Here is a 20,477-nt window from a genome sequence, read left to right on the forward strand (position 1 = left end):
CGGGAGGAGCCAGATAGGTCAAAGAGAGCTATTCACGGCATTCCCGTGTGTTGCGCATGACTGTTCCCTCCCTTGTTTAATCAGCTGTTGTGTCAAAATCCCAGCCTCCTGGTTTGCTGCCGGGCGAAAGGTTTGTTTTTCTTTTCTTTATTGGGACTGTGTGCTGAATGAAACGATGAATCCAGTGTAGCTCCCTGTTTTCCGCTCTTTCCCAGTTCCTCTGGACGGGAGATGCAGTGGACCAAGCCTGCGATTTTGGGGTGCAAAGCAGGTCCCCCGTTACTGAAATCTGACTCTCCATCAGCCAGGAAAATAGGATCTTTGGGTTTTTCCCCAAGCGAAAACAAACGGCAACAGACTGGACTCGGTTGCTGAATTTTAGCTTCGTTGGTGCCCCTTGCAATCGGAATTCGACCCCCTTTTTCCAGGTGGGGGTGGAGGGAGGCCAATCCACTTTTTCAGTTGCTTCCTGTGCAGTTATTTGTTTCTGGGTGATTTTATTGTTTGGCTTTCAGAAAGGGTTGCAAGGATTTTTAAAGATGACGGTTCATCGGGTATATGTTGGACCCATGATTTTCCAGAAATGGGACAGAGGTTGATGGATCCATGCTTGGTTTTATGAAAAATTCTGAATATTGCAGGATATTGCTGTTTGGGGTGAAGGTCCTGGTAGGACTGAACAAAATGACTTATTTTTGAGTTTGCTGTGTTAAGCCACAGCATCAAGGGAAAAAACAGAGAAGGCAGATCGTGAGTTTTTGTGTTGTCCCACAGAACAGATTTTGAACAAAACCTGTCTTTTCTACAATCATTAATAAATGGGTCACCTGAAGGAAACCAGCTTCCCACAAATGTTTCTAGCCATTTTTTCTTGCAAAAACAACTTTGACTGGATCTCCAGGTAAGAGTTCTGAGTTTGTTTTACCAGAGCAATGACTTTCTGTCCATTGCGGTATTTCTATCAATTGCTTTGTCTTATAGCCACGGTTTATCTAAAACCCTCTGTCCAGGAAGGGCCTGGCCAGGAATAAAGGGGAGCCAGGCAAAGAACAGAGAAAAAAAGAAAATTGGGGGAATGAGGCTTAGAATCATAGGAGTGTAGAGTTGGAATCTGCCAGCCCCACCAGGTAGACCAGACCATGAAAACAATTGCACAGGAAGGCTAAAATTACTTTCATTAGATGGGCTATAATACCCAAATCTTGCAAGTTTCATTGTGCTGGACATTGTTTCATTGTTCCTCAAGGTTATTCCTTTCCATTACAATTACCTCCTTTCTCAGGGCTTAAAACTGTTTCAGTCCCCTTTGCCTAGGCCAGTGTTTCTCAACCTTGGCAACTTTAAGATATGTGGGGTTCAATTCATGCTGGCTGGGGAATTCTGGGAGTTGAAGTCCACACATCATAAAGTTGCCAAGGTTGAGAAACACTGGCCTAGGTGATGATTCTTGCATAGTTCTGTCAAGGTCGCCTTCCTTAATCTCAACAGAATCCTTGAAGTTGTCTACACCAACATTTGAGCAGCCAGTGTGGTGTCGTGGTGAAGGTGCCTGGCTAGAAACCGGGAGACCGTGAGTTCTAGTCCTCCCTTAGGCATCAAAGGCCCTTGGGTGTCTTTGGGCCAGTTATTCTCTCTCAGGCTAACCCACCTCACAGGGTTGTTGTTGTGGGGAAAATGGGAGGTAGCACTGCGTACGCTTGCCTTGAGTTGTACAAAATAAAGGCAGGATACTAATCAAATAAACAAATCAACCCCTGCATGGCGCAGGAATTCAAACTAAAGCAGTGATTCTGTTGGCTGTCAACAGCCAGAGCAAATACAGACATGGATTAAGTCCGAGTGACCCCTTTCTGGTTGCAAACTCGGGCACATTCAGTTCCCAGGTGAAAATAGCAGTTCCCTCAAGGCTGAGCAGATAACGGCAGACAATGTAAATGGACAAAGTCTCTTGGAAAGAAAGCGAGCCTGGGTGGTTTCGCTTTCGACAGAAGTGTGCAAAAGGGGAGTCAAAATCCAGATGGAGGTTCAGAGACCCAAATCGGACTTGTCAGCCAGTGCAAGGCCAGAGTTTCACGAGCAAGATTCACAGGAACCACATGCCCAAGCAGGTTGGATTGTGTGGCATTTCTAGTGAATGACCATAAGGAAGTGCTGATTTGATTTAGGCATCCACATAACAAGACTTCCGTGCTGCTCCGAACGCAGGAGGGGGTCAATCCACGGCTCACACGATTCCCTTTGGTCAGACTTGCTGAAACCACAACGCACGGTTCCTTATGACTCTGAGCAAGGAAAAAAAACAGCCATAAAATCAGCATATTGAAGACCTGGTTCTGCCGCCTTGCCTGGGGAGGGAAGGGCAGCCGCTCTTCCTGGGGGTGGCTGGTGACATAGAGTTCTCCCTGCCGAATGGAAATTTTCCCACTTGGATTTTATATTTATATTTATTATTTTAGTATTGTAGGTGTGGATTCAGTGATTTTATTACGCTGAGGTTTTAAGGAGAATTTTATTGTAAACCGCCCAGAGTCCCCCTCTTGGGGGGAGATGGGCGGTAATAGAAATGTGAAAACAAGTAAATAAGTATATAAATAACCCTCCTCCCATCCAACGTGATCCCATCGTTGCATATTTGAGGCGCCCCCGTTTCCTCTACGGAAGCGAAAGTTAGCCTTTGAAGAAACAAGACGGAAAGAATATTGACGTTTTTGAACTCTGGTGTTGGAGAAGGCTCCAGAGAATGCCGTGGACAGGCAAGGAAACAAACCGATGGGTCATTGAACAAATCGATCCAGAGTTCTCACCCAAGGCACAAATGAGCCGGGTCAAATTATCATATTATGTGAAGACCCAGCTCCCTGGAGAAGGCTCTAATGCTAGGACTCGATTACAGAAGTGATCATGGATCATCTCTGGGAGGCCTGAAGGACCAGGTTGGGAACAGATCATTCTGGAGATGGTCCATCTCTGGGGTGTCTTAGAGTCAACCCCAACTTGATGGCACATAATCAATCAATCAGTCAATCAATCACAGATCCAGTCTTGATCCCACCTCAACTGCCTTACTACTGCTAATGCAGGAGCTGGTGGCTTCACCGGTTGAATTTCTGTCTGCCACACAGCAGCTAAGGATGCAGGGTAAAGCCTGGCCACCACTGCCATTATAAGGGCAGAGTGCCACCATGGTCCAATCCAGGGATGCCAAGCAAAAGGGAGGGACAGGGGTCATAAGGCCCGGTTGCCAGGAGATAATGCTTGTCATAATCCTCTGGGGACCCTCAGCAGGCTGGTCCAACTGCTGGGCAAGGGGAGGGGGACAGGAAATCCAGCCTGGCTAGTGCTATGTCTGACTTCTTTGTTTGGTTCTGTGACTGGGGCTCCTGCCAGAAGGCTGCCCACCCACCCAAGAGCATGCCCGCCAAGGGGGGCACAATGAAGGCTTCAGCCTCCGTCCCCCTCGGGCTGCCAACTTGCAAGAATCACACCGTAAAAAAGCCGCCAGTCCCAGATCATCCCAAGCAGCCCACGCGAGGCCAGAAAGGGACTTTGACCGCCCGGCCCAAGGAGGCCCCATTGAATAAGGAAGCTGCAGTCTCCAAAGAGCATCCAAATTTAGTCTGGAAGAAGTTGTGCTGGGCAGAGGACAACGAAATGGCACCGGTTGCTTGTCGGCAAGGCAGTACCACGGGGACGGGCAGCAGTTCCTTGGCGGGAAGCCCCCAAGGCAGTGCCACGGGGACGGGCAGCAGTTCCTTGGCGGGAGCCCCACAAGGCAGTGCCACGGGGACGGGCAGCAGTTCCTTGGCGGGAGCCCCCCAAGGCAGTGCCACGGGGACGGGCAGCAGTTCCTTGGCGGGAGCCCCCCAAGGCAGTGCCACGGGGACGGGCAGCAGTTCCTTGGCGGGAGCCCCCCAAGGCAGTGCCACGGGGACGGGCAGCAGTTCCTTGGCGGGAGCCCCCCAAGGCAGTGCCACGGGGACGGGCAGCAGTTCCTTGGCGGGAGCCCCCCAAGGCAGTGCCACAGGGAAGGGGAACAGTTCCTTGGTGGGAGGCCCCCAAACTGTGGGGAGAAGTGGCCTGCAGACTTTGACCATTACTGATAAACAGCTGTCAAGACCCTCCAATGCCACAATGAGAGGCCCACGAGGTAGCCTGCTCCGTGGGCCTCACATGAATGCCAAGGGAAACCAGCCCAGGATGTCCACCAAGGCAACTTCTGGGACCTCCAAGTCGGGCATGGCGGCAGGACTGAAAAGAAGCAAGAAATCACAGCATCAGTCATTCCTTTCCAAAGGTATCCCCCTCTTGATGCCTGGCTCCCACTGGATCTGAGCAGCCTTTAATCCAGGAGAGAAAAAGATTGCTCAAGCAACCGAGCCCATCTGCATGCGAAACGAAGCAGCTCTTTCTTGGGTTTATTTTTAAAAAATAGCCTGAAACGAAATAGCGAAAATGCTGGGACCATTTTCATTTTTCTGCCTCTTCGGCTGCTGAGGGTTTTTCCAGTCAATCCTCTCCCTATTCTTTTGCAATTTTTATTTCACGGCACTTTTTAAAACACTGTGATGGTTGGGCTTGTGTTTGTTTTTAGCGGCTTTTCCTGGTTTCGGTAAGGATTCAAATTGGTTTGAGGCTGTTGTTTTGGGTGTGGATTTGAAAACGTTTGAAAAAGCTTTTGTTCCAAAAGGCAGGATAAGATTTTGTCAACAGGTAAATATAGAGATGGCTCTTGGAAGTTTCTCTTACTTGGCTGAGGGATGATGATGATGATGATAGTTTATTAAACTTGTATGCTGCCCAACTCTCAACAACTCTGGGCAGCATACAAGTTTAATTAATAATAATAATAATAATAATAATAATAATAATAATAATAATAATAATTTGGATTGGTTTGCTGGCTTTGGCCTTAGGAAGCCCAGTCCCTCAAAAACATTTATTTTCCTTTTACCTTCATACCTTTCAAACTGTGTCTTTTGCAGTTGTAATAATTGTTTTGTCTTTTTCTTTTTAAAATGATTCTATAAACCAGTGTTTCTCGACCTTGGCTGCTTTCAGAAGGGTGGACCTCAACTCCCAGAATTCCCCAGGCAGCCATGCTGGCTGGGGAATTCTGGGAGTTGAAGTCCACATATCTTCAAGTTGCCAAGGTTGAGAAACCCTGCTGTACGCTATTCTGAGAGAGCTTCAGACTGAGGTGCTGGGTAGAGATGCTTGAAAGGGAATAAAGCTTCAAACTGGCGTGGCCCTGGCTTGTCAAAAGCATTAACATGTTGGTTTGATGTCTCAGGTCGTGGCTGGGCAGTAGCACATGGAGATATGGACCAGAAGAAGAAAGCGATTCCTAAATCCTTCAGAGCAAAGCTCCCCAATCTGGTAAGTCACCAAACTGAATAAATGACTGGGGGAAGAGTGAGTAGAACTGATCTATTAATTTTCTGCTCGTCCCACCAAGGAGACCCACAGAGTCCCCTTCCCACGGAACATTTTATCCACAGAACAGTCCTGTGAAGCAGGTTGGCCTGAGCAGCTGGTCCAAAGTCAGCTATGGCCAATTATCAAGGCCAAACAAGGATCTGAATCCACAAGGCTAGTCTGATCCCATAGGCGTGATTCAAAATAAGCAGAGCTGGTAAACCGGTTTTTAGGAGTGGAACCCAGGGGTGTCAGGAGGGAGTCAAAGAAGTCAAGAGGGTGGCAACTGAAGCCCCATCTCTTTTCAGTGTGTGGTGTGGCACATATAAAAAGGGGTGGGATTGTGCAGCGCACCCACCGTCTTGACTTGGTTCACCCCCAGACCAAACCAGCAGCGGAACCAGTTCGGAGAGGCAAATCTCGTCCCTCCATCATCCCATCCTGGCCAATGGGCGATGAGATCCGGGTGATTGCCTCGGAAGAACCATACTGTAGCATCGTTAAGAAGATCCCAAGGACGTGGGCTCCATAGCCAATATTAAGGTGGAGTCTGTTTTTCCAGAGATCTGTTACAGAAACAGCAGATCTTGGCTGTTTATTGCAGCATTTTAGCTGTCCCTTAATCTCTGCACAGTGTATATCAGTGTTTCTCAACCTTGGTCACTTTAAGAAGAGTGGGCTTCAATTCCCAGCATGGCTGGCTAGGGAATTCTGGGAGTTGAAGTCCACGCGTCTTAAAGCGGCCAGGGTTGAGAAACACTGGTGTATATATTTGTAAACAAATGCAGATACGGTGAAGCATCAAACCATCAGGGAGCCAAATGTGTCTCTGTGGGATATAGCAGGGGTGGGAATCAGGGTGAAAAACTCGATTTGATTTAATTTCCAAACATTTAACCAATGATATAGCCTATTCACCATTTATTTACTTTGTTCATTGTGATTTCATTATGAAAGCGTTGTGAAAGCGGCATCCCTCCAGAGGGTCAGACATGACTCAGTGCTTGCACAGGGGACCTTTCACCTTTTTTTCATTATGATTTAGTTATCTCCCATCCCTTGTCACCTTAATATTTACAATTTGGGGGCAACTTTTAAAAGAACCCCGGATATTTGGTCCAAGGCTTTTGGGAACTCTACATTCTGGATTTGTACCCCCTTCTAAAATAAATCACATTTGGGTTCATGTTGTATCTCCAGAACTTCTCATTGCTTGGAGAAATGCTGGTATAGCAAAAGATAAATTGGCCCATTGATTACTAAGATTTTATTACGCTGGTGTCATGTTCGCCGTTTCAATGTCTTTGATGCATCGTAACGTTTCGCATGTCATTAATTGGATGCGTGTTTCATCTTTCTGGGGAGGATGGGAACGGTTATCTTTTGGCTTTGCTTTGGAATGTATTTATATTATCTACTGCGCTCAAGGTTACTTTCCCAGGCTAGCAACTCTGACGTTTGCTAGCACCTGTGCCGGGCGGGGCTGTTACGAGGGAGGCGGGATACGTTTGCACCAAGGGTTTAAGTTTGTATTTGGCGCGCTTTTGCTCATTCTCAGCTTTCTCTGTATTTGTCTTTAGTACTCTAATAAATCAGATTTCATTTAGCAGCCTCTTGTGAGTCTGAGTATTTGGGGCTAGGGCAATCATTACATAAAGCTGAGAATCTAAGTTCCTAACTCCGCTGGCCCCTGTCCAGGAAAGACAAGCGTCTAACCCTGTGAGGGAGAGAGCCCGCGATGACTGAACCCGACATCATGATGATGGAGGAAGGGGAACCGGACTCGACCGTGAGGCAGTCCGGCCGACCGTCCCAAGGTGGGGAGCTGTCAGCCATCCGAGAGGAGGCGAGCTCCGAGTCGGAGAGTGAAGCCGGGGGGCTGAAAACGGCCCCAGAGACCACCGTAAATTCTCCGGGCGAGCTGCTCACCTGGGATGAGACCCAAGGAGATGCCACGGCAGCGGGGGGTCCCTCCTGGAGGCAGAGATACCCATTATCCCCCAACGTGGTGCAGGTGCAGCCAACGGAGGGCTCACCCACTCCGGATCGGATCCGAGTGTTGGAGTCCAAAATGGATTCGTTGGAGGCTATATTGAAACAGCTGAGCTTGGATGTGACCTCGTTGCGAGAGGTCCGGGAAGAATCAAGCCAGAGGCATTCAACCCCCTCTTCCCAGGGGCTGTCCCCGGAACGGCGATGGGTGGTGCGGAGGCGCGAAGGGGACCAGTCGGTCCAGATGGAAATCGCAGCATCGCCAGGGCGATTGCCCCGGGGCCCCGTGCCGCCCCGAGCCAGGGAAACACAAGCCGCGGCAGCACCGGTGGTGGGGCGCAGCGCGGCGGGAGGCGGCATGCGAGACTTCCCTGTCAAGTTTGATGGGGATCCGACCAAACTCTCGTTCTTCCTGACGAACGCGAAAGCCTATATGGAAGAATGGGGGGCGTTTTTCCAATCGGAAAAGGCAAGGATCATCACCATTGCCACCAAACTGAAGGGGAGGGCGGCAGACTGGTATGTCCAGATGTGCCAGTCGGAGGCGCCTGAACTGGAAAGTCTCGAGGAGTTCCTCGGGGCGTTGAAGCAACACTTCGAGGACCCCTTAGCAAAGGAGAGAGCAAAGCGAGCCCTGAAGGAACTCAAGCAGGGGTTCAGATCAGTGGCCGATTATGCTTTGGAGTTTAAAGCGCTAGCTGGGAAGGTGGATGACTGGTCCCAAGCAACCATTATCGAGCTCTTCAAGGATGGCTTGAATACAGAAGTGCTACGCTGGTCCCTGGGGAGGGACGACCCATACACGCTGTATGAGTGGATCCTGCTGGCGGGGAGGGCTGAACATGCCCAGGAGATCTTTGCCCAGCGGAAGACCGCCAAGTCGGGGCGGGAGGTGAAGCCCAGCCGCCCATCGACCACCGGGGGGAAACCGGGACAACGACCCTGGGACGAGGAGCGGGAGAAGCGGTACGCAAAAGGCTTGTGTCTGAGATGTGGTAAGGAGGGGCATTGAGTGGCAGCATGCCCGAAGGCGAAGGTAGAGGAACGGCCCGGAAAACTGCCAGCAAAGTCCCCTGCATTGCCGAGGAAACAGAAAGCTGCGGTGGCTGAAACCGAGGGAGACGATGTGATGTTCTACGAAATTGAGGGGGAGACCGAAATCCCGCAGCCGGCGGGAAACGCCAGCCACCTGCTCTAAAGGGCGCCGCTGGGCAGGTGGTAGAGGACGGGCGCGAGCCTCCATCGGTGAGTGGCACTTACCGCATACTCATGGTGAAATTGAAATTGGGCTCCCAATCCAAGACTGTGGAAGTATGGGCCATGATTGATTCGGGGTGTTCCCGGTGTCTTATGCACCCCGACGTGGTGGCGGCTTTGGAGCTCCCCACGTTCCCTTTACAGCGACCCATCGCTTTTACTCAATTGGATGGGTCCGTGGCAGGGGGCAAACCGGTCACCCATTTTACAGGGCGTGTAGCCTTGCAACTGGGCAGTCACCAGGAAGGGTTGTCTTTTGTCGTGGCTCCTGTTGGGGGACCATTGGTGGTGTTGGGGGTACCCTGGTTGGTGCAGCAAAACCCCCAAATAAACTGGGTCTACCGAACTATCACGTTTAGGGATGGGTTTTATCAAGCGGCAGAGGGGAAGGGTGCCCCAGAGGAGATGGTGGGGGTTGCGGCAGCTGCGACTCCGCCTTACCCGGCCTCTCCTCTGGAAGGCTTGCCGGCCGAGTACTGGATGTTTGCTGATGTATTCGGTGAAAAGGAAGCTGATCAGTTGCCCCCCCATCGAAAGACGGACTGTGCCATAGAACTGTTGCCCAACACCCAATTGCCTAAACCAAAAATTTATTCCATGACGCAGAAGGAACTGACTCTGTTGAGGGAATTTGTGGACAAAAATCTGGCGCGCGGATTTATTGAGCCGGCGAATTCACCCGTGGGGGCGCCGGTTCTTTTTCGCCCAAAAAAGGACGGGACATTGAGACTTTGTACGGATTTCCGCGGATTAAATGCCGTCTCAATTTCCAACAAATATCCCTTGCCATTGATAAAGGACATGTTGTCACATCTGGCCAAGGGAAAGATCTTCTCTAAGCTTGATTTAAGAGAAGCCTACTATCGTGTACGAATCAAGGAGGGGGATGAGTGGAAAACTGCATTCAATTGCCCGTTGGGAGCTTTCCAGTATAAGGTGTTGCCGTTTGGGTTGGCTGGGGCCCCTGGGGTATTTATGCAATTAATCAATGAAGTTTTGCATGAACATCTGTTCAAAGGTGTACTAGTGTATTTGGATGATGTGTTGATTTATACTGAAACCATGAAAGAGCATGTAGCTCTGGTAAAGCAAGTATTGTGTAAACTCAGATCTGCTGAATTGTATGCCAAGCTGTCGAAATGTGCCTTTCATCAGACCCAAATTGACTACTTGGGGTATAGGATTTCAGCTAAAGGCATAGAAATGGACCCTGCCAAGGTGCAGGCTATCATGGACTGGGAGAGTCCCCGCACCCGCAGGCAACTTCAAAGTTTCCTGGGGTTCAGCAACTACTACAGATTGTTCATAAGGGGGTTCGCTGAGATTGCCTTGCCCCTAACTGAGCTGCTGCGAACCAAAGGGGTGGGAGATACTAGGAGAGTCAAGAATCCCGGAGCGCTGTTGAGGTGGACGCCTGCTTGTCAGACGGCGTTTGAGCAGCTGAAAGCAGCTTTCGTCAAGGAGCCCATTTTACAGCATCCTGATCCCTCAAAGCCGTTTGTCGTACAGGCAGATGCCTCCGATTATTCTATTGGGGCATTGTTGATGCAAAAGGACGAGGCAGGATGCCTCAAGCCCTGTGCCTACTTATCCCGCAAATTTTCCGAGACTGAGAGGCGTTGGCATGTTTGGGAGAAGGAGGCATTTGCCGTAAAAGCTGCATTGGAAGCTTGGCGGCATCTGTTGGAAGGGGCAAATCATCCCTTTGAAGTATGGACTGACCATAAAAACTTGGAGGCTCTTAGTACCCCTCGAAAACTGAGCCCCAAACAGGTTCGTTGGGCTCAATTTTTCAATCGATTCAATTTTCAGTTCAAATTTATTCCAGGGAAAAAGAACTTCTTGGCTGATGCCTTGTCAAGGCAACCTCAGGACTCTGGGGCAGCGCCAGATGTGGTAAGCACCCTATGGACGGCGCCCCAATTGGGCATGCAGGCTGTGACGCGAAGCCAAACGCGCGCACAGCAGCCGCCCACCACAAGCGCTGTTCAGCCAAGTGCTTTGTCAATTCCCTCCCAGTTGCAACAAAAGTTTCTCAAAGAACTAAAAACGGATACTTGGTTGCTTGCGAATAAAGACAATGTTACTTTTGACAGAGGCTTCGCTTGGAAATCCGACCGCCTCTACGTTCCTGAAAGCCTCAGAAAAGATGTGTTACTACGTTCACACGATGACAAACTCGCAGGTCATTTCGGGTTTGTAAAAACCTTGCACCTCGTTCGGAGGCAATTCTGGTGGCCCACATTACGTAAAGATGTTAAAGACTACATTGCCTCCTGCACTGTTTGTGCAATGTCCAAGCGCAAGGCGGGCAAGCCCCAAGGACTGCTGCAACCAGTGGCAGCCCCTTCTTCCCCTTGGGAGGAAATCTCCATGGACTTTATTGTCGAGCTACCGCCCAGCCAACGCAAAACGGTCATTTGGGTGGTCAAAGACTATTTCTCCAAACAGGCTCACTTCATCCCTTGCGTGTCCATTCCGTCGGCACGTCAATTGGCTCGCCTATTCCTTGTACACGTGTACAGGTTACACGGATGTCCCTCCCGCTTGATTTCGGACAGAGGTACACAATTTACCTCGCAATTTTGGCGGGCGTTTCTCAAGCTGTTAGGCACGAAGCAAGCCCTGTCCACGGCTTGGCATCCTCAGACGGACGGGGCCACTGAGGCGGTTAACTCTACTTTAGAGCAGTACCTTCGAGCTTTTGTGAATTATCAGCAGGACAATTGGGTAGACCTCCTACCGTTTGCTGAAGTGGCTTACAACAATGCAGTGCATCAAAGCACTGGCCAAACCCCATTTCGGGTAGCTCAGGGTAAAGACTTTGTACCTATCTCTGATCTACCGCAACCTCCAACAGCTGCAGTCACTCCAGATGATTGGACAACACAACTGGCTGACTCCTGGCCAATGATTCAAAAGGCATTGGCTGATGCTCAAGCGGATTATAAATTGTATGCTGATCGGAAGCGGGCCCCCCAACCTGCATTCCAAGTTGGGGACTCGGTGTACCTTTCTACCAAGTTTATCAAGTCATCACAACCTTCAAAGAAACTTGCGCCTAAGTTTGTGGGTCCTTTCCCGATTATCGCTCAGATTAACCCTGTGACTTTTAAACTTGACTTGCCTCATAACCTTAAACGCTTACACCCTGTTTTTCATTGCAGCTTACTCAAACCGACTATTCCTTCTGACCGCTGGCATCGTCAACCTCCACCTCCCACCCCCATCATGATTGATGGTCAGCAACACTTCGAAGTTAAAGAAATTCTGGACTCTAGACGCCTTCGCAATACTTTGCAATATTTAGTTCGTTGGAAACATTTCCCTCATCCAGAGTGGGTCGCTGCACCAGATGTAGCTTCCCCTGTTTTGGTGGCCCGTTTCCACTCTGCTTATCCCACAAAACCGGGTCCCTAAGTGTATTTTTAGGGAGGCGGTATGTCATGTTCGCCGTTTCAATGTCTTTGATGCATCGTAACGTTTCGCATGTCATTAATTGGATGCGTGTTTCATCTTTCTGGGGAGGATGGGAACGGTTATCTTTTGGCTTTGCTTTGGAATGTATTTATATTATCTACTGCGCTCAAGGTTACTTTCCCAGGCTAGCAACTCTGACGTTTGCTAGCACCTGTGCCGGGCGGGGCTGTTACGAGGGAGGCGGGATACGTTTGAAGCAAGGGTTTAAGTTTGTATTTGGCGCGCTTTTGCTCATTCTCAGCTTTCTCTGTATTTGCCTTTAGTACTCTAATAAATCAGATTTCATTTAGCAGCCTCTTGTGAGTCTGAGTATTTGGGGCTAGGGCAATCATTACAGCTGGTCTACAAATGTAATAAAGATTTGATTTGATACTAAGATTTGGAAAACATCGAATACTGGCACATAGGTGTGTTATTTTATTCCTTTATTTACGTTTTTCACAGCTGTCCACCTCTGATGGACTCCGGGTATCCATAAAAAGAGACAAAACTTTAAAAAACAGAGCACAAGAACAGCGGCTCATTCCAAAAATGGGAGCTTCATTTGCTTCTGGGCAAATTAATTACTTAGAAGCGTTAATAAGCAAAGTAGAACCTGGCTGGCTTTGGGTTTTCTGCAGGCCAAAGTACCAATCAAGGCATTTTGGTTTGATTGTTTTCCTGATCAGTTTTAGCAAATGGCTCAGGGTTTCTGCTTTGTGGGCTGATATTTGATACAGGGAGAAACCCACACAGACTTCTCTTGAAGTCCAGCCATTCAACTGGAAGTTGCACATGAGGACATTTGCCAGCCCTCCCTTACTGGGCAGCGTAAGTATTTCCACATGACGCCTTCAGAGCAAGGTCAGCTATTCCTAACTCTTTCACTTTCCATCCTGGCTGTTCCAAATTGTTAGCTCTGTTGTGGCAGGATTCAAAAAGACAGGTTCTGCTTTGCGCCTAGGATAAGCTCCCCGTTCCTTTCCTTTCCTTTCGCGGCCTGGGTTTGTGTGGGTTTTACACCTTGGTGAGAAGGACAAAGCTGCAGTGAATATGGATACAAGCAGTGAAATCTCAGAGATGGACAGGGTAAGTGAGGGATGGTGAGATAGAACATTGAATAATTTGAAAAAGGTACCTGGGCCTTTTGTCTTCTGTGCAGGTATGTATGCAGTGGGTTTTTGCGGGCGTGTCTGTGTGTTTGCTTCAAAGGACGAAGAGTTTTGTGGCACCGTAAAGATGAACCAATTGTATAATCTGGTAAACTTCCAGGTTTTGCTTCATGGGAAGTATGGAATGAGGTCCTTATTAATTCTGTTACGTTGTAGGGGAAGGAAAGAATGAACGGTCCAGAAAGCTTCCACATTCTTTCAGGTTCACTATTTAATCTTTGTAAAGGGGCAGCCAATGCAACAAAGCAACATGCCAACATCTCTGATCCATGGAATTTGACCCCTTGCTGGACTTGTTCAACAAAGCTTGCTTTCTTTTTGAAAAGTATGATCTTCCATTTGGCAGGTGGACTCATGCCCTGCAGTGACACCGATTGCACAATATTTTAGGAGGCCGAGAAAAGTATTTGTATGCATTTGTGTGCACGTGTCTCCTAGTGTTAGTTTTGATGTCATTCTCCTTCATTAAAAGAAAAAAAAAATCCCAGGAAAATTGGCCATCAAGCCAAGCACTGGGTCTACAATTGATTGCTCAAACATTTTGAAACACTAGCCTTTAGCTGCAAGTGTGGAATCTGAATTCATAGACCTGATATGAAGTGCGCCTTTGGATTAGCTGGTTGTAAATAATGAATTGCTGGCAAAACTAATCAATAAGGAGAAAGATCCCTCCAGGATATGAAAGAAGCCTTGGAATTGATTGAGCATCTGTAATAAGCACTGTAACAAGAGCCACAACTCCGGGGGTGCAGGGCTGGGGAGAGACATATCTTACGGATAAGGACTTTTCTGTCTGCATCATCTGTCCTCAAACCCTTCAAGAATATTTAGGATTATTCAGGAGAATGTTAAAACATGGCTAATAGGAACACATTCACCTTTTCAAGGGGAAAAAAAAACGGCGAAGCGTGTAAAGGGTAAAAAAAATGCAAACAATGGAACAATTATTTGCAATGCTAAGGGTTTTCAATGCATTTCTGTCAGCTCCCAAAGCTGCAGGCTGCTTTTCATAAAAAGGGGCATTTGTCACTGTTCTGGAATGCCCCTTCATTATCCTGGGCGATCCCGTGACTCTGAGTTTTGTTTTGCAGCTCTTATAGATGTCCCTTGCTTTCTCAGATTGGAAGGTTTTTCTTTTTCTTTCTAACTTGGGTTTCCTATCTGTTTGCTGAAGCTTGATTTCTTTGTCCTCCTTTCGTTCAAAGGTTGATTTGGAGCTTGGGGACTTGATTGAAATCTTCCGCTTGGCATACCAGCACTGGGCGATCTATGTGGGGAACGGTTATGTCATCCATCTGGCTCCACCAAGTAAGGAACTATTTCCTAGCTGGGTTGCCAAATGACCAGGCAGAACTTCCAGCTCGGTTGGCACCTCTGCGTTTGACCCACAACTTTAACCCTGGGAAATTAGCAACATTGGGCAGGATAATATATTGGCCTGTTGTGTTCTTAGAGTTGGGTTTTCGGGTTTGTAAATGTTTCCTTCCCATCCGGGGATCAGAGCTAGCGGTGACTGATGGGGAAAATGGTCTTGGAGTAAACAGTTCAAGGAAGGGGTCAATGTCGTCTCCCTCTGCTGTAAAAAAGGCCAGGGGGATGTTTCGGATGATAAGAAACAGTTTGGAAATTAGAGATGCCAATATCTGGAATATTGTGGGCAGTTCTGGTCGCTGGACTTCAGAAAGGATATAGTGGAGCTCGAGAAAGTTCAGAAGAGGACAGCTAAGATGGTCAAAGGGGGTAGAGCAGGTTCCCTATCAGGAAAGGTTGAAACATCTGGGGCTTTTTAGTCTATAAAAAGAGAGCCAGTTTGGTGTAGCAGTTAAGGCATCAGGCTAGAAACCGGGAGACCGTGAGTTCTAGTCCCACCTTGGGCACAAAGCCAGCTGGGTGACCTTGGGCCAGCCACTTTCTCTCAGCCCTACGAAGGAGGCAGTGGCAAACCACTTCTTGGAAAAAAAAAAACCTTGCCAAGGAAAGAGCCAGTTTGGTCTAGTGGTTAAGGCAACAGGCTAGAAACCAGGAGACTGAGAGTTCTAGTCCCGCCTTAGGTGTGAAAGCCAGCTGGGTGACCTTGGGCCAGTTACCCTCTCTCAGCCCAAGAGCCAATCAGGCGTAGTAGGAGAGTTCTAGTCCCGCCTTAGGCATGAAAGCCGGCTGGGTGACCTTGGGCCAATCCCTCTCTCTCAGCCCAAGAGCCAATCAGGGGTGGTATGAGAGTTGTAGTCCCGCCTTAGGCATGGAAGCAGGCTGGGTGACCTTGGGCCAGTCCCTCTCTCTCAGCCCAACCTACCTCACAGGGTTGTTGTTGTGGGGAAAATAGGAGGAGGAAGGAGTATTATGTACGTTCGCCATCTTGAGTCCTTTGTAAAAATAATAAAGGTGGGATAAAAAATAAATAAACAAAACAAAACAAAACTGCAGGGACTTGTCCAGGTGGTCTCTGAGAATTGGACACGATTGAACAGGTTAAAGAAAAGAGAGCAAGCCATTATGCTGAACCTTGGGCAGTTTTCATTTGAGGAAGGTTTTGGGAATAGGGGTTTTGGGAATAGCCACTGAGAGAGAGGTCCGTCAAGGATGTATCTTGGCACCTTCCTCGTTAATCCCTACATTAATTTGATGGCACTAGCTCTCACGAACCCTGATTTCCACCCTCCCCAGTTGGCAGGCTGCAGGGCACCCATCTTTCTGAAGGCAGACAACCCTCACGCCCTTTCTTCCCATCCTGAAGGTGAAGTGGCCGGAGCGGGCTGTGCCAGCCTCATGTCCACCCTCACCAACAAGGCCGTGGTGAAGAAGGAACGTCTCTTCCACGTGGTGGGGAGTGATCGCTACCGGGTCAACAACAAGCACGATTCCAAGTATGCCCCGCTGCCCATTAACAAGATTATCCAGCTGGCAGAAGAGAAGGTGGGCCAGGAGCTTGAATATAAAGTCACCAGCGAGAACTGTGAACACTTTGTCACCGAACTGCGCTACGGCGTGGCCAGGAGCGACCAAGTAAGCTGTCCCCTTGGAGCTTTTCTTTACCAAATGTGTTTTGTAAGCCTTAAGAGGGCTCTTGAGCAAACATCCCCTTTTTATTTCACCGGCGTTCCGCATCTGAGTTTGCCAGATGAGGGAAAAGCTTCTTTTATGCAGGTAGTCCTTGCTTAACAGCCACAACTGGGACCAGAATTTCAGTTGCTAAGCAAAGTGGTCATTAAGCGAATCTGATCTGATTTTACAACCTTTTTTGTGGCAGGCATTAAGCGAATCACTGTGGGCGCTAAGCAGACCACGTGGTTGTTAAGCAGATCATGTAGTTCCCCATTGATTTTGCTTGCCAGAAGCCGGCTGGGAAGGCCGAAAATGGTGATGTGACCAAGGGACGCTGTGACGGTCATTATTATTATTATTATTATTATTATTATTATTATTATTATTATTTATTAAATTGATATCACCGCCCTTCTCCCCCAATGGGGGACTCTGGGCAGTTTACAATGAATAGCACTAAAAACATAGCCACATAAAATGACATTAAAATATACCTAAAAACAAATGTAAAATCTAAGTGGAGATGGATCACTAAGAGGTGCTACGGCGCCAGCCATCCCCAGGTGGAACTATCACTCTCCCCCTCCCAAGCAAGGCGTCAGAACCAGGTCTTAAGTTTCTTCCGAGAGCGAGGAAACCCATCTCAACTCTGGGGGCAAGATGTTCCAAAGGGCGGGCGCCACTGCAGAGAAGGCTCGCCTCCTGGACCCTGCTAGATGAAATTCCTTTGCTGATGGGGTCCGTAGCATGCCCGCCCTGCACGATCGGGTGGGACGGGTTGATGTAATGGGGAAGAGGTGGTCCCTCAGGTAACCTGGCCCCATGCCATGTAGGGCTTTAAAGGTGATAACCAACACCTTGAATTGGACCTGGAAGCAAACTGGTACCCAATGCAGCTCGCGTAACAGTGGTGTTACACATGTGCTGATTTCACAGCACCCATAACTGTCTGCGCAGCCGCGTTCTGGACCAGCTGAAGCTTCTGAATACTTTTCAAGGGTAGCCCCATGTAGAGTGCATTGCAGTAGTCTATATGGGAGATGACAAGGGCATGAGTGACTGTTCAGAGGGCATCTTGGTCCAGGAATGGGCGTAGCTGGTGCACCACCCGAAGATGTGCAAAGGCCCTCCTGGCCGTGACTGCCACCTGCTCTTCGAGCAGGAGTCGCGAGTCCAGGAGGACCCCCAGGTTCCGCACTGGTTCCGAATGGGGCAGTGCCACCCCATCCAGAACAAAAGATGATAGCTTCCTGGAACCCGAGGAGCCCTCAATCCACAGCCACTCTGTCTTACCAGGGTTCAGTTGAAGCCTGTTATTCCCCATCCAGGCCCCCACAGCCCCCAGGCACCTGGAAAGGGTGGAGACCGCATCACTTACTTCACCCGGGATGGAGATATGTAACTGGGTATCATCAGCATACTGATGATACCTCATCCCGTGGTGACGGATGATCTCACCCAGCGGTTCCATGTAGATGTTAAAAAGGAGAGGGGAGAGTACCGAACCCTGTGGCACCCCACAATGGAGGGGTCGAGGGCTGGATCTCCCTTCTCCTATCACCACCGATTGGGACTGGCCCTGGAGGAAGGAGGTCAACCAGCGCAAAACTACACCGCCCACCCCCAACTCCCTGAGCTGCCCCAGAAGGATACCATGGTTGATGGTATCGAATGCCGCTGAGAGGTCAAGGGGAGCAAGGATGGATGCACTGCCTCCATCCCGCTCCCGCCAGAGGTCGTCCATAAGTGCAACCAATGCAGTCTCCGTCCCATATCCTGGCCTGAAACCTGACTGAAAGGGGTCCAGATAATCCGTTTCCTCCAAAATTCTCTGGAGCCGCAACGCAACCACTTTCTCAACCACCTTTCCCAAGAAGGGAAGGTGGGAGACAGGGCGAAAATTGTGATCAAAAATTTTATGATCCAAAATTCATAAATGTGAACTGGTTGCCAAGTGTCCAAATTGTGATCACGTGACTGCAAGGACACTGCAACAGTCATAAGTGTGAGAACTGGTCATAAGCAGTTGTTTTCAACGCCGTTGTAAGTCCGAACCGTCACTAAACAAACGGGTGTTAAGTGAGGACTTCCTGTATTTACAAGTGCAAAACCATGGAAGTAGGAAGATGATCCTGTTTGGGGGAGCCGGGCAATGTCTGCAGTACCCCAGACCAGTACAAAGCAGCCCCCCCCCCAATTCCAGCTCTTTTCTCTCTCTCTGACCAACAAGTTGCCAATCGCTCCCCAATTCTAGGAACTGCCATATAAGCACATCTGGGATGTGGCAGGTTGAGATATATCTGATGGAACTGAAGAGAACACAGCACTTTCCTTGCACCAAAGAAAAATCTTTGCTGATTATCTTTCCCTTCAACCCGGCAGGTGCGAGACTTTTTTGTGGGGGCTACCATTGCGGGCCTGGCAGGCTTGTTTGTTGGTGTTGGTACTGCCATGGTCAGAAGGAAGAAGCAGCAGAACCAGTAATGAAGAAAAAGCAGAGTCTGAGAGAGTTCTCTGTCTTGTTGGCTTTTCTTGGTTTGTGTCCCTTGTGAGTGTGTGCGTGTGTTAAGTTTCTAAAAACTTGAGCTATGATCACCTTAAGAAAAAAAAGGTTATTTGCAGCTGCTTTCCCAAATCCCACCCTCTCCTTAACTCCCGGGCTGGAGCAGAATGCCTATCCCTTTGGTTTCCAAGTAAAAATAAGGGGTCCCAGATGGACTGAGGGACTCTCCACTTAATCCAGGGTGGACCTTCTGCTTGGGGGGTGAATGGACTTTGCCTCCCTCCAGAAAAGGCCAGCATTAAGCAACTTTGATCATATTAAGGCTTATTGTCTGGCCTCCCAGACTCTGTGGACTGTGCTTCAAAAAGGCGGGGGATTGAAGGACAAGGAGTTAGGCCCAGCCAGGACAACAGCCAAATCTGATTTAATTTCCACCTGCACATGCTATAATTTATTTTCACCCGGTTAGCGCATCTGATCTCCGTACTTTCTGCTTTATCTTTTAAAAATGCAGCTTAGCATCACATTCTGGAGAATCTCAGGGGACCACAGCAAGGCTCTGGAGTTGGCTACAAGTGGCCCATGATGTTACAAATACAGAGGTTTTCAAACTTTTTTCAGGCTGCAGAAGCTGTTAGTTAAAAAAAAATGGAAAAATCCCCTAACTTCTGATCAAGAGGCAAAGCTCTAGTGATGGGAAATTGGCTGTGTTTGAACTTATTTCTTTCCTCCTTAATCTTTCACTGAAACCTATCAAATTCTCATGGAACTCTGGGGTTCCACAGAACACAGTTTGAAAAACCTTGCATTAGGTTACCGTTTCCCTTCAACATGACTTTTTTCTGACCCAGGACTTGAAAATGGGTCACCTCTATCCCCAGTGTAAGTGCTCTCTATAACTCCCACTGTTTGCACATAACTTTAATAGCGTACTTCTCTTTTCAGGCATGTATTTTTGCGTATTATTGACTGAGAAAAAAGGCAACAAAGCCTTTTTCTAGTGAAATTAGTGCCTAAATTATTTTCTACCATCATTACTTATTTGGCCAGGAGAACTGTTAGGGATGATGCTAACTTGTTGAGATTTTCCACCCCAGCGTGGCTGAAGTGAGAATCCTTACGCTATATTTATCCCTGTCTATTTTGCATTTCAGACATTTCCGCCGTCCCACGCAGGGAGGCTTAAACCTTAAAAGGTTCAGAGTTACTAGCTTTTTATTTGATGGCTATAAAATACAGGATGAGGATTTAAAAAATAGATACTGCCCTCTAATAACATGTCAACAGCATAACAAGACATCAGTTTCTGTGCAAAAACAGCAATTAAAAATAAATCTGCTTTTATTGTAAAGGCAAGGGTTTTTTAAAAAATAAATATATAAAAAAACAAACGACTCTTTTAACAGATGTTTCATACTTGGCATGAAGAAACCCACAAATAAAAGCTTTTGAGTTTTGAGCCTCGTTGCTTTTTGAAGGAGTTGTGAATTACGACGGGGCGTTTAGGGTGGATATTTGGGATTTTGGCTCAGCTCTTAGTCATGGGGCTTAACTCTAGAATGTCCGAAGGAGTTACTTTCCATCGTTTTGCGGAGGAAAATAAAGGGCTGCGTCTAAGAACCGGTGTTTAATCTGGA

The 20,477-nt window shown here is 48.3% G+C and overlaps 1 protein-coding gene across 2 annotated transcripts; it reads left to right on the top strand.

The window, feature by feature from the left end:
* The first annotated feature begins 70 nt into the window (after positions 1–70).
* LOC134506602 (phospholipase A and acyltransferase 3-like) lies at positions 71–19,447 on the top strand. Of its 2 annotated transcripts, XM_063316845.1 has the most exons (5): positions 71–130; positions 5,291–5,376; positions 14,501–14,603; positions 16,030–16,298; positions 18,720–19,447. In XM_063316845.1, exons 2-5 carry the CDS (start codon positions 5,320–5,322, stop codon positions 18,819–18,821), a joined length of 531 nt encoding a protein of 176 aa, XP_063172915.1. In that variant the 5' UTR covers positions 71–130; positions 5,291–5,319; the 3' UTR covers positions 18,822–19,447. The 2 variants fall into 2 exon arrangements, with proteins under 2 accessions (XP_063172915.1, XP_063172917.1); XM_063316847.1 differs by lacking the exons at positions 71–130; positions 5,291–5,376 and adding an exon at positions 12,993–13,212.
* The last annotated feature ends 1,030 nt before the right edge of the window (positions 19,448–20,477 follow it).

Source organism: Candoia aspera, chromosome 17 (assembly GCF_035149785.1).
Source record: "Candoia aspera isolate rCanAsp1 chromosome 17, rCanAsp1.hap2, whole genome shotgun sequence".
Classification (NCBI taxonomy): Eukaryota; Metazoa; Chordata; class Lepidosauria; order Squamata; family Boidae; genus Candoia; species Candoia aspera.

Bases quoted from the DNA above. Each gene is read 5' to 3' on its own strand.
- LOC134506602 (XM_063316845.1), top strand. From the start codon at position 5,320: ATGGACCAGAAGAAGAAAGCGATTCCTAAATCCTTCAGAGCAAAGCTC. The intron at 5,377-14,500 runs GTAAGTCACCAA...TTTCGTTCAAAG, and splicing joins GAGCAAAGCTCCCCAATCTG to GTTGATTTGGAGCTTGGGGA. The intron at 14,604-16,029 runs GTAAGGAACTAT...CCCATCCTGAAG, and splicing joins CATCCATCTGGCTCCACCAA to GTGAAGTGGCCGGAGCGGGC.